General features: G+C 39.0%; 1 protein-coding gene across 2 annotated transcripts in view; it reads right to left on the bottom strand.

Moving 5' to 3' along the window:
• Nucleotides 1-918: 918 nt before the first annotated feature.
• lin28b (lin-28 homolog B (C. elegans)) overlaps nt 919-14,018 on the bottom strand; it is a 35,151-nt gene continuing 22,051 nt past the window's right edge. For both annotated transcript variants that reach the window (XM_030404235.1, XM_030404236.1), the window contains exons 3-4: nt 13,531-13,718; nt 919-7,896 (exon numbers count right to left, since the gene is read on the bottom strand). In XM_030404235.1, the coding sequence (XP_030260095.1) occupies nt 7,587-7,896; nt 13,531-13,718 (498 nt within the window). In that variant the 3' untranslated portion in view covers nt 919-7,586. The remainder of the gene's footprint in view (nt 7,897-13,530; nt 13,719-14,018) is intronic.

The following is a 14,018-nucleotide window of genomic DNA, read 5'->3' on the forward strand; positions in this document are numbered from 1 at the left end:
GTGGTCTAAGACGCATGCCATGTAACTACAATACAAAAGGTCTCTTTCTCTCCAAATGTCAGTCAATTGTACATCATTAGAAATAAGGGCAAAAAAAAGATCCTAAGAAACTGATTTGTTCTGTTATAAACCCGAAGATATTAAGTTTTCACAGGTTTAAAACAGAGATAAGCAGAGAATCTTCACGTGAGAAGTTGGAACTGGCAAGTTAGGTATTTTTGAGTTATAAAAGTCCAAAATATATGGTATTTTTTGTGTAGACCCAATGAAGAAAAAGCTACTGCAGGTATTTTAAGTTACACACGAGTGTCCACGAAAGTGGACAAAAGAGATATATAATTTAATTTATAGAGCAATGATAATTTTTGAGCACAGAAATCCACCCCTTTGATTAGCAATAGATTAGCAATGGATTTAGGTGGCAACCAGTTAGATACCTGAGCTGTTCTGGTTAGCCAAGTGGCAAACTGCATCTTCCTCTGCAGTAATAACATTATTACTTGTGTTTTATAGATCTCAGGTTGAAAAACAACTGTAAAAATAATGGGCATAATTAAAGCAGCACAGGCAGAGATACTCTGATTCTTAGACATTAATCTGGGTCAAGTTTAAAAACAAGCCATATCCTGTACAAATATAACTTGATTGTAGCATGCGTTAGACCACTCTTTGTTTCTAAACTTAAGATAATCACTCTTGTTATGTGGTTAGACTTGACAAAGCTCCTCCAGAGCTACAGAAGAACCTGACTATCATGTGTAAAATTTGTTGGATTGACCTTTAACTCAGAAACATGACTTTGGTAACAATCAAAAACCCACAAAAGCTGAAAAGCAAGCCTGTGTGCAAATGTGTATGGGAGTGAATTTTTTAAATAATGAATAAGGCAGATAGCAAAGAAACACACAATCAACTTCATTAGTGTCTAGTGGGAAATTATACATACTTTAATGCCAATATAATATGTTTATTTTCCAATCAAGTAAAACATTTCTGACATATTTAAAAATCCAATCCAAGATTCACAGAAATAAAAAAAAAGGCAGTACACTTATATCGGGGCTAAAATAATGTGTGATATGCACATAGAAGAACATTTTTTCTCCCCATTCAAAAGCAATCAGTGCTTGGCTCTAGACATACTCCAGAGAACGAGAGCATGGAAGACTCCCTCTGGCCACGACATAGAGAGTAAAAACATGAACAAACATGAGAAATGTGAGGTTATTGGTCAATACAAGCAGGTATCTGCACTTTTTTAACTGCCTTGGTTGGATTTATAGGTCCTTTTAGAGGTCCGATGTTCCAGTATGATTTCATGTACATCAACACAATATGAATCCGACATGATACAGTTCAGTTTTAAAAAATAAAATAAAAACAAACATCATAAATGATCATCCGCTAGAATACATTGTTTCTCCAGTCAAGGCAAAGCACAGAGCAGCTGACAAAAAGCAGCAGTTGAGGTATGTGAACTTCAGCCCGTCTGCAGTCATCTCCGAAACGACCACATGAGGAAGCAGCGAGACGGACCGCTGAGGTTTCCATGTCTGTGAGTATGCAGTACAATCCTGTCTGTCTTCAAAGGCTTCTGATACATGAAGGATAATTCAGGTTTTTGTCTTAGTGATGAAGGCCTAATTGTTTTGTTTTTCTCCCTAACCATCCCAACACCAAAATGTCCCCACTAATAACAGACGTCTCTGCTGATTATATTTGGTGAGCGTATTCTGATTTAATCCGGATTAAGTCACTGTCCAATAAAAGTTCAGATTTAGTGATTTTTGAACCGTCGGAATAAACAGAATGTCTATGCGCTCCTTTAAATTTAAATTAAAGGCTCATTTAAGACTTTATAATTCACTCGTATCAAAAAAAAATACAGCGCCACAAAGCTGAAAGCAACAGTTAGGAATTATACACACCATGACAGCAACTAGTTAGCCTATCTTAGCACAGAGACTGGAAACAAAGGGAAACAGCTAGCCTGCCTCCGTCCAAAGATAACAAAAATCCGCCTGCCATCACATCCAAAGCTCACTTTTTAATTTGGATATGTTGTTTCAACTGATTAACTTGCATGTTTGCTGTTTTAGGAGCTTCAGAAGTGGGCCAAGAAAGGCTTTCCGCCGCCCCCAGTCTCTGAGCTAAGCTAAACTAACTAAGTGCTGAGTGACAGGTGAGACTTGTATAGTTGTATATTTCCAAAATGTTTGACTTATCTATATATAACAAAGGTGTTTTCTTGACACGTGGTTTGAACTCGACAGCGACCTAACTTGGAGCCGAAGTAAAACCGAAATGTCTAGGTTCTGTTCCAGAAGTGGGAAAACCTCACTGAGCATCCAACTGACATCTGTAAAAACACTTATTGTTGAAACTACATCCTTGGAACAGAGACGTTGTCAACGTTGCATCATGTGGCTTGCTTCACACGTCTACATAAGGACGGTAGTTTTTTGAAACACAATGTTTTTGCGGCCTTTAGAGAATATTTCCCATAAGCCCCAAAACGTTTGTGGGCTAAGGGTCACAGGTCGACAGAGAGAGCGAACGGTTGCAGCCAGCTCAGAAATGCCAGTAATAACAACAGGACAGAGCGCTGAATGCTTCGACAGCTGAGGTTCATCTAGAACGTTATGGGGGGGGGGGAAGCTTCAGAAGGAGCGTTTGCTGGTTTTTACAGATATCTGCAAAATTGAGGTCGGGAGTTGTAGTTTTTTTTTCTTTGTAATTGTTCTTTCCCTCTTTTACTTTGTTCAAGTCAGGTGGGTTTCTACTTCCACCAGTGGATGCTGATTTGTCTTAGAATAAGGCAAGTACACCTCAGGAACACGCTTACTTTTTTCAAGACGGACTGATGAAAGACACTGAGTGAGCTAATGGAACAGATGCTAACCCGGATGTGACGCCATTACTTCGGCTCTCTTGGCAAAGGGAAAAGAGAAAAAAAACACTAAGAGCACTCAGCCTGAATTATCCTTTCATCTCCCACAACTTTATACATTGCATTTAATGAAATAAAGGACTAAAACAAAGAGCTTTTTTTAAAAAAGTGGATCTGATTTATCCCCGTATCTCAATAAATATTACAATCTTTGTTAACATGGTGTCACGTGAGCTATATAATCATCTCCGCAGTGCCTTTGAACACTTGCATAACGCTGAATATCTATCGGGTGTATCCTTTTCGTCTTTTATTTCTCCATGACTGCCACTGCGGGGCAGAAATGCACCAGTGTCGACTCTCAGATCTTTGTGAATTTTCAAATAAAGAAGCCACGGCGTTGTAATTTGGGTAAGGGGTCCAAACAAAATCGGATTTTGTGGCCGTGTTCCCTTTTCAGTGCCTGAGACTCAAAACTGACCGTTTCTGCTGAGATACAACTGGGACACAATGTTTGGTCAGGAGTAAAAAAAAAAACCCTTCAGATGATTATATGAGACTCTTTTGCTTGTGTCGTCTCACGTTTGCATGATTCAAACAACTTAAGACAAGTGGGAAAATATTAATAACACGATTCTACCAATTTGTTATCCTACATGCAGCCTTGACAAACCTCTACAGTAACCATGTGATCTAGTTTATGGAGAGGGTTTTCTCGGCTGTGTCGAATACTGAACAGGACAATAAACAAGAGATCAATCAGTAGTTACATTGATTGGAAGAAAATATAAAGCTACTAATAATAATATCACTATTTCTTTTTTTTTTTTTTTACCACGATCGTGTATTTCGTTCACTGGCATCGACACGTGTTCAGTCCCAGGTGCAGGCCCACTGCAACATAGTGATTCATTCAGCTGAGTGTGAGTCATAATACTACGGTCAGATGTAAAAAAAAGAAAATCAATCTTTGATCTCATGAGTTAGTTTTAAAAGGAGTACTGATAACAATATTCATCTTCATAAACACTTTTTTTTAAAAAAAAGAATGACACCTATGCAATGTCACCATTAGTACAAAATCTACTGATTTCACGTTAACTGTTAACAAAATGCCGCTCTAAACTACAAATGTAGTTCGCAAACAAGAAGGGGGGGTGGGGGTTGGTGAGGGGCATCCGCTCCGAACCACACAGCTTCTGATTATCTGAGGCTGTAAAATAATGGCTGACAAATGCCATTAACCATGGAGCCCAAAGAGAGGAAAATATCTATTTGGTAATAGGGTCCGACGAACACAACATAAAGATAGGCACTCCTTGTGCGAAGTACAATCCTATTCTTCTCCACCTTAAGCCCATCATATCAAGTGGTTACAAAAAAAAAAAAACGGTTATGATAAAATACTTACAAACTAAAAACAACAGTCGATGTCTTTTTTTCAAAAAATGTGTTCACACGGAAATGTAAAATATTAAACATGTCTATAGCTAGCCCGAACAAAACTGAGGTAAACCCACTGGCTGTCTGCAGCTGAGCGATGAGCGTAGACTGACAGTGTAACACGGAGCTGGCAGAATTATAAAAAACGTCACCCCGGATAGGCGAGACGAAACGCGCCCATCCTGAAAAACTTGTGTCCAACCTTGAAAAAAAAAAAAAAAAAAAAAGAGGAGCTTTTGATTGTAAGATATATTTGGAGTCACAAGCGACGAGCCGTCTCAGGGGGCTGATTCGTCGAAAATGCCGTGTGTGTGACTCTAGTGCGACAAAGTGGCAATTTCGTTAACGACTGCATGGAGGAGGTAGTGGGGGCTGGGAGGAGGTACAGAGTTTGTGGAGGAAACAGTGCGTATGAGGTAGGCTTTTGCTGTAAACAAAAAAAGAGTTTTGCGGTAAAAAAAAAGAGGGGGGAAGAAAAAGTCAACTCGTCAAATCTCGGGAAAAGGAAGACCAGGGAGTCTGTGGCAACACTAGGGAACTTCTCACACCTCAGTACAACAGAGACCTACAGTTAAAATCATACAAGCTCATCAAAAAAAAAAAAATATACAAAACAAAAAAGAAATGCACAACTATGTATAACTCAAGAGGTAGTTGCTAATATCAGTACATGAGTCAGTTACATAATGTCTCTTCACCGTTGCTTAGCAGAGTTTGTTGAGTCAGTCAGTGGATGATTCCCAAAAGAATAAAATACACTTTTTTTTTTTTGGTTAATTCCCTGAGAACAGTTCATCATCCTGAGAGGAATTTGTGTGTAAAAATGTAAAAATACATCATACAAAAAGATGTTGGTTGTTTTCCATAAAGATCCGAGCGTGGGCTGTGCTCCTTATGTGGTTTGGTCATTCACTTTTTTTGTTTTTACTTTTTTTTTTTTTTTTTTTTTTACTTTTTCTCTTCTATCATGCTGCATTGTTGAGATTTTAGATTTTTTAAACGCACGCACACATTCAAAAAGCTGTACAGAAAAAGAAAAGAAAAAAGAAAACAACACACCAACACAACTGCAGTGTTTGCGCTTTCAGGAAATAAGTCCCTCTTATTCTGAAAGGGTGGCGAGAATGGCAAGCACTTTGGGCGAGTTGTAACGTTTAAAATGCCTTCGAAAAAATAAAGCCAAACTCTTTGGTACAGAAATATACCAAGAAACAGTTGGTTGTCTATTTTAGAGCTTCTCTCTCTCTTTTTTTTTTTCTTAAAAACACACAAGCTAGTTTGATATCATCATACAAAGTTATTTTGATTTGTCAGAACATTAAGATACGACTCCGAAGTGACGCCGACGTGAACTTTTGTGAGGCGTCGACTTCAGATAAGCTCTTTTCACATTCAATATGGTCAGAGAAGAGTTGTTGGGTCACAAATAAGTGCCACTAAAGCCATGCTTGGGATTCAAGTTATACCAAAAGCAGCACTCTTTCTCTCTCTCTCTCTCTCTCTCTCTCTCTCTCTCCCTCTCTTTCTCCCTCCCTCTCTCTCTTCTGTGAGTCTGAAGCAGCGGCGGCGAGGGCGTCTCACCTCGCCTGGCTTGCGCTGATTAACGACCGGTAGGCACAGATGGAGGAGGAAAAAAAAAAAAAACCCAAAAACGCGTGGTTTCGGTCTTACTGCGACGCAGCTGGGAGAGCATAACAAACAAAAAAAAACGGCTTCTGCGACATTCATATCCGGAGAGGAAGAAAAACTGGTGAGGTATTCAGTAAGTAGAGCAGCTGCGATGATAACCGTGACGGTCTGACACGACACCTGTAATAAAACGAGGCGAGTCTTTGTGCTGGGTCAGAGGTTGATTGCTGACTATTTTGAACTAGTGAAGAAGAAGAAGAAAAAGAAGAAGGAGGCGTGGAGTAAAAATAAAAAAAAATTAAAAAAAAAGGTGAGTTTGATTGGAATGAAAACGGTTAAATAGAGAGAGCTACAGGTTTGGTTTTTTCCACACAACGACAAAGTATCCCATGCAATATACAGGGTTATCCACCTATGTCAGAGCTAAAATCCGTATAAATGCATCACTTAAAGTTAATAAAAAAATGTCAATTATATCTCGTGACTTTACATATATTAATGACGTATACTATGATTTATAAACTGTAATGTTATTTTCAACTAAGTATGCAACAACCCCAAAACAAATGGTCAGTCTAATGATCGGTTCAATCACCTTAAATCTAAAAAAAACAAAAACAAAAACAAAAAACTACGAACTAGCTGGATTACATGATGTCTTAATCTAAACGCGTGTCTATCTCTAAAAAAAAGTTAGGAAACCGCTTGTTAATAGTGTTTAAATCCCGGAGAAGAGGCGTTTCCCAGTCTGACAGTTTTTTGCCCCCGACGCACGCACACAAACACACACTTTCTCTTTCTCAGCACAACACACACGCTCACTGTTCGACAATCAGTTGGTCCAGTCCGTTTTTTTCATGCAAGAGAGAGGTATGCAGGTGAGCGTTTCAAGGTTATAGAGAATGTGTTTAGCAGCCCCACCGTCTTATGCTTAAAAAAAATTCCCTCCGGAATCCATAAAAGTTTTCCCTAAAGATCTTCATAAGCCGAGCTAACAACCCTACAGGGCGGTTTTGGATTATCTTTCAGAGGGTCTCAAGCTTTTTTTTTTACAAAAAAAAAGTCTCCTGCTAATCCTTCTTATAATGAGCTACCGTGTGTGCTTAAAAAGGGTGCATCGTGATTGATGATCGGGCCCTACAGGATATAAAAATCGGTGGCTTTGTAAAAAAACTGTATGGAGAAAAAAAAAAGCTTTCAAAATGGCCAACACTTAGGTCCAAGAGGAAATAAAAAGACAACCAAAAAAAATAATAATCAAAACCAAGATTCATACCGTGTTGTTTCACTCTTGAGCTGCACTGATTGAAACAAGAAAAAAAACAAAAAAAAACAGTCATTCCCTGCAGTCACCACTCCAGCGGTGTTTGCCGTAAGACTGCGAGTCAGTCACACACATTCACGCATGTCTGTACCCCGGTGATCGTTGCCATAGCTGCGCTGGTTAGAAAAAATAAAAAAAATTAAAATAAAAAGTAAAGAAATCAAGACCTCCCATTTTTTTTTTTTCACAGGTGTGAGGTAGATGAGGGGGGTGGGGGCTTTAGGTATCCTTGATTGAGGGGGAGGAGAGACATGAGGGTCAGGGGTTAGCGGTGAAAAGGTTCACCTCTACAGGCTGTTTTCAGGATTTCCTCCACCTCTGGGTCCGGGGGCCGCGCGTGTGGGGCTCCTCGGGGGAGGAGGAGGAGCCCTCCAGGGGGGACGAGCCGGAGCGCTCCTCCTCCTCCGGGGGGCAGAGGTAGGGCCCGGTCCCTGGGCTGAAGGCCGAGGTAGACGCATGTTGGTCCTGAGAGCCTGTGGCGGGCGCCAGCGCCTTGTGGGGACACTGAGCCACCATGTGCGTGATGCTCTGGCAGTAGTGGCATTTCTTTGGCTGGGGGGGCAGGCCACACTCCTTGGCATGGTGATCCAGACCTCCACAGTTATAACAGCTGCGGAGGAGACAAAGGAGGGAAGGCAGAGTGTGAGATGATGACCAACATGTCCAAGAGCAAGAAGTCCCTGTCACATCGTGTCTTTGTTTCATGTAACAGAACACGGCTGCACGATTCAATTAAGAAAAATTTTTTTTATATATATATATATATATATATATATATATATATATATATATATATATATATATATATATATATATATATATATATATATATATATATATATATATATATATATATATATATATATATATATATATTTATATTTATATATATATATATATATATACACACACATACATACATATACATACATACACACACATACATATATATAAAAAATATAATTTTGACATATATTACAATGTGATTCACAATTTTTGAGAGGAATCATTTTGTGCATCACAATTTATATATTTTTTTATATTTAAAAATTAAAATAAACTATTCCAAATCATTATGATGTGACATTTGTTGGGGGTCTGTGCGAGAGAACTAGAGAACTAAATTTGAAGCCAGGACGTCTCCACAGTACCTCATTGTGATACCATTTTATTTTAATCCAAAAATGTGCTCCTGCAGTTCAGAGATTGCAATGATATGGCCATGTTGCAATCTTGATAATATTTCAATTGACTGAGTAGACAGTTATAAAAATTTAAACCAGTTCGATAAGTGACCACTCAAAAAAGAAATCCAGACACTGAATCCCAAGATTGCCCACGGATCCTTGAACGCTGTGAAAGTTTGCGAATTTGAGGGGAAAAAATAAACACAGCTTATTGAAAACAGATACGGTAGGGTTGCAGAATAAGATATACCTCGGTATGAAAATTGACAATTATCATATTGTCTATTTTACTTTTCTATGGGTTTCAATTCCATTATAATAGTGTACATAAAAAATAAAAAATCATGTTTATATGAAGTTTCATGTCTGTCACAACATAATATTTTGCTAAACTAAGTTAGTGCCAAGTAAAACCTGACGCCTACTTGGTCTCATTCTAAAAGATGTCAGTGTTGACAGTGACAGTAAATTAACTTCGATCAGTGTCTCAAACTATGTGGTGCTGGGTCCTTGAATTTAGAGAACTGAGCCTGGAGAGTTGATATTTAAAAAAGGTGTGGGAAACCGAAAAATCGTCATAAAACATCAGGGGCCTGATGCACTAAACTCACAACTCGCAAATAAAACTGTATGCACAAAAGACAAAGATGTACATTTATATGAATAAAAGCCGTGCATACAGCTGATTTAGATCCGTTTTATAAATCTCGATCATTGTGGAAAAACTGGTGCACAGGCACAAGCTTTTGCATTTCAACTCCCCAAATGATCAATAAATGTCTGCAGTCACGCTGTTAAACATCCATTTGTATATCGATACGTGTGCGGCTCCACCAGTAATTAGTTCAATAAGCAGTGCAGTTTATCCATTTGTGTGTCATCAGAGAGGTTCTACACCTAACTATGGTAAGATATGATAATAATTATCTAAGTTACTATAATAGTATTTACCTTGTTACAAAGTGCTTCATAAATCGGGCTCATTTGAAAAGATCATCAACAGGAAAATAATGGTTCCATGGTAAAGTCCATCACCCATAAATGATTCATAACGTCCTAAGGTGACATTTTACGGACACCCGTGTAGACTTAAAAATAAAAAAATAATCTGTGAAATTGGTGAACAACCAGTGTCTTACTGTAGGATTCTCTCTCTCTCTCTCTCATGCCCAGCTCACTACAACCACAACCATCTCTGAAACACCCGCTCTGACTCAGCTTCACCACTAGATGGTGGTACGACACACGTTATTGCTCCGGATCGGACAGGAGCAGCACTCTGTGGTGTGCCAAACTACACACTGTTATTAAATCTGACAGGAAGCAGTTGGCTGCTGAAAGAGTGTAAAGAGAAAAAGTCAAGGCAAATGTGTGCGGTCAGAATGCCGCCAACTGTTTTGACAACAATTCAAACAGACATTTTTTTTCCCCGCTATAGAGGCAAGATGCTTTTAATGGAGGCTTGATGTACAAAGATGCCTCCTCTTAGTGTTCAGGGTTTTATTCATTTTAGTCTGTCGTGCAACGTGTAACACACCTCAGGCCTGACAGCTGAGAAAAGGCGCCGCATCCACCGTTTATTATTATTATTATTATTATTATTATTATTATTATTATTATTATTATTATTATTATTATATCTACACCAGCGTAACACACAGTGTTTTATGCGGATATTAACTGAAGGATTTAGCCAAACAAAAAAAAGGCTTCATGCAGAAGCTGAAAGCAGCAGACGCATGTGATCATGAAACGACAGCTCGCCGGCTGCAACTGTGAGAGAAAAGAAATCATGACAGGTCAAAGTCTGTTTCAGTCTTCGTTGCTTTTGAATTATCTCCAAAGATCTTTGGATCAAACACAGTCATAAGCAGACCTGAGTGCTAATTAATCTTCGTTAATTTGCAAAGCCTCCTTATTGAAGTTAACTTCTTGGTTACAGCATTAAATGTGTAAAACGTGGTTTTTAGTTTTAAGGATGAGTTTAGCAAGTGTCCTCTCAACCTGGATTCATAAGACGACAACTGAATTAATCGCATTAAAAATGTTAAATTAACAGCCATTACCACAAAACGGTAAAATATCAATAATTATGCATTCATGGGTGGTAGGATTAAGGTTTAATTTTGATAATTTATTGAAAAATTCTTACATAAATTCAACACTGTGTATGTCTTAGATTGTGCAAAGGGTAATTACAAAACAAACTGTTCCATCTCAGATAAATTGATTTAAAGGTTTTAAACTATACATAAAACAAATGTAACTAAACAAAATATATGTTTTTTTTTTATTGCAGTTAGATGTTTAATAAAGAATCATTCAAGCTAAAGCACTTCCGTTTAGCAGCACACAAACAGGTTGTCACGTCTTCATTTTACTTTCTTATCAATAAAGATTCAATTTGTATTCTGTAAAAACTCATTTAAAAAAAGGTAACTGCCTAGAATACCTTGTGTTAATGGCAGGGATGTGCAAAAATTACCAGCCAAACATTGATACTGACCGATTTTAACTTAAGTGTCCGATGTCATCTGTTTTGTCGCGTCAGCTTTCAGGTGGCTTTAACAATTTATTATAACCGTATACAGTGAATGGTACATTTATAGTTAATTAAAACTTTAGTTCATAGTTATTTCACTTTTTACAAAACTATTAAATGTTTCATAAACCGTTTATTTAGCATTTTCTCCTCAAAAGTTGCAACTGATGTTTAAAAAAAATTGTAAATTGTTAATAAATACTCGGGGTCAACAGATTTAGCTTTTTCAGGGCCGATACTGATTATTAGGAATCAGAGACACTAAAAAATTATATAATTGGTTCGATATTCATTCGAACCGAATACCAGTGATGGAATAAACCTTTACTCAAATACTGTCCTTAGGTAAAATCTATTATTTCCACTTTATATTACATTTATTTGACACGTTTATTTCCTTTGCCGATTCAGATGATTCCGTGTTTAAAGTCTATTAACGGTGACGTGTCCATCAAATATCGTTGTGGGCGGGACACTGAGCGAGAGGATGTTGCGTCAGAGCCAAAGTATTTTTAAATCAGCTTATTTTTTATCAGCAATCTGACAGATAGATCAACGATACCGGTAATTGGAAAAATGCTGAATATCGTCCCGATAATCAGCTGGGGCCGATAATCAGTCTACCCCTGATAAATACTGTGTCGTAAACAAATTACATAGTTGGAACTGACGTTTATAAACTTAACATCGCTTGATAAATGACCCGTTAATCATTTCAGCGTTTGTTAATGGTGAAATAACTGATAATTAAAGTTTATTTATAAACGTCTAATTTATTAATCGTGGTTGTTTTAAAGTGTGACCTCGAGGGCTACGGGCTCGTCACATCCCTACCGTCAGTTTGTAGGCAAATGTCAGTGCCGTGGAATACTTCTCACCGAGTAGGCGGTTTTATTTCTGGATGATAAGGCTTTTGAGGCAGCTCGCAAGAGAAACGGTTTCATGTGCAAGGTTATACTAAATGTAAGAGCTCTTTCTAAAACAGCGTAATTAGGGGCAAAATTACTAAACTTTTTTTTTTTTACATATACATATAGATAAAATGAAGATTTCTTTGATTCCCTTGAAGAAAACTGGGCAATTCATTGGTAGAAAACGCAATTAACAGCAACAACAAAAATCTCTATTGGCCTAATCGTTATCTTAAACAATCCGTATGTTGACCCAGAATTGAACCATTGCTGCAACCTTTAATTTATGGTGATTCATGAATAGCATGACTAATTCATGAATTGTATGGTATGAAAACAAACCAGACACCACCTCTGATGCCACACTTATGAAGACAACAGAGCTGAGATCGTTTGAGGAGTAACACACACAGAATATCAGAAGACATTTCCTTCAGCGGGCCCGACTTCAACAATCTGCTGCTTTAATTATCAATCCCTTCAGTTATTATCTCAAAAGCTGAATATTTCAAAACACGATTTCTTACATCCAACACCTTCAGACGACTCCAGAGTGCCAGTGCGAGGAACGGACTGCACAGATCCTTGGTTGCGTGTGACCAGCAGGGGTCAGAGCAGCTTAACTGCCACAGGAGCGCGCTCACAAAGACTGATGACATCACAGGCATCTACCTGCCATCTCTGAATCCAATACTGCCTTGCTACCACCTTAGTAGAAGGCAGAGACACTTGACCTAACACTGGATCAATTATCCCAAATAAACTGAATTATTCAGCTGTGTAAAACAATCAGGGAGCCTCCTCCGCCTCCCAGATACTGTTTCCTCCTTTCCAACAATAGCTTCTCTTTTCACACCTTAAAAAACTGGACGGCGCGGGGCTGCTGCACCGAGGCAGCTGTGGTGAGGCGACGGCGAGCGGCATAAAGAGTGGCAGAGCTGGACTTTCTGATGTAAATGCAGCCCTGTTGTCATGTGATGCCCTCCTATAAACACATATACTCGGCTGTACGTCACTCTCGATCAGAATGGAGGACGGGGGAAACGCAGCCGCCCTCTGCTTCAACCATCGGGCGTTTTTTTCTCAAGCAGCTCCATATGGCTCTCCTCTGACGGGTTTTAGCAAAGCACCCTTCAGGATTTTCCTGAGGACAAAACAATTGATTGAGCTGGTGCTGCATTGAGATGCATATAAGCCCAATCCATCCCTGTGCTAATGCCGTCCCTAATGTAAAAGCTGGCAAATTGATTTAAAATAGCGGCAATGGCAGGCAAAGTGCTCTATTCAGTTCCTTATTATGGCGCACAATAACCATAGCAACAGGCATGTACCCGGGCAGATTGAATAGATTTAATCTATAATCTCAGCCCACTCAGAAATGGCTCGCCGCAGTGAGATGTACATATAACATATGTCTCCTTCTGCTATAGGCAGCGCTGCTCTCTGGAAAACAAAGCTCACATACGTTCAGGTTTTGTTCGATGAAGCCGGTGGGGTTTGCGTGCGTGCAATATGAACCATTTCTGCAGACACAGAAAATCATTGTGATTCCTTTCTTTTTTTGTCATTTTCCCGGTCATTCAGTTTTTCCCCGTAAAACTCACCGGTCTCCCTTTGGTTTGCGTTTCTGGAGTGGGACCTTCCCTTTGGGTCTCCTCTCGCTGCCTGCACAGGGTCCCCCACCAGGTCCGGTCACCCGCAGGGACTCCAGGCCCTTGGAGGACTTCTTATAGGTGAACTCCACCTGCTCGCCCTCCTTTAAGCTGCGGAAGCCCTCCATCACCAGTTTGCTCTGTTGGGAGAAAAAAAAAAAAGGAATTATCCATTAAAGAGTGGCAGGCGCTTATAGAAAGATGGGAAAAAAACAACACACGAGGGAGTGTATCTAGTTCAGGGGATGCAAGGATTGTTGTAGGCTACAAGTCTGGTGACAGTTGGCTGAAATGATTTTTACTTTCAGCGTATAAAGCAGCATCAAGTTACTCCCGATTTTTTCAGGGGTGATTATTGCGACGATCTAATCAGATATAATAAACATTCTAACGGGCTACTTAAATGTAAGAGCTCAATTCACTGCAACGGCAGTAAGATG

This window comes from Sparus aurata, chromosome 22 (assembly GCF_900880675.1).
Source record: "Sparus aurata chromosome 22, fSpaAur1.1, whole genome shotgun sequence".
Lineage (NCBI taxonomy): Eukaryota > Metazoa > Chordata > Actinopteri > Spariformes > Sparidae > Sparus > Sparus aurata.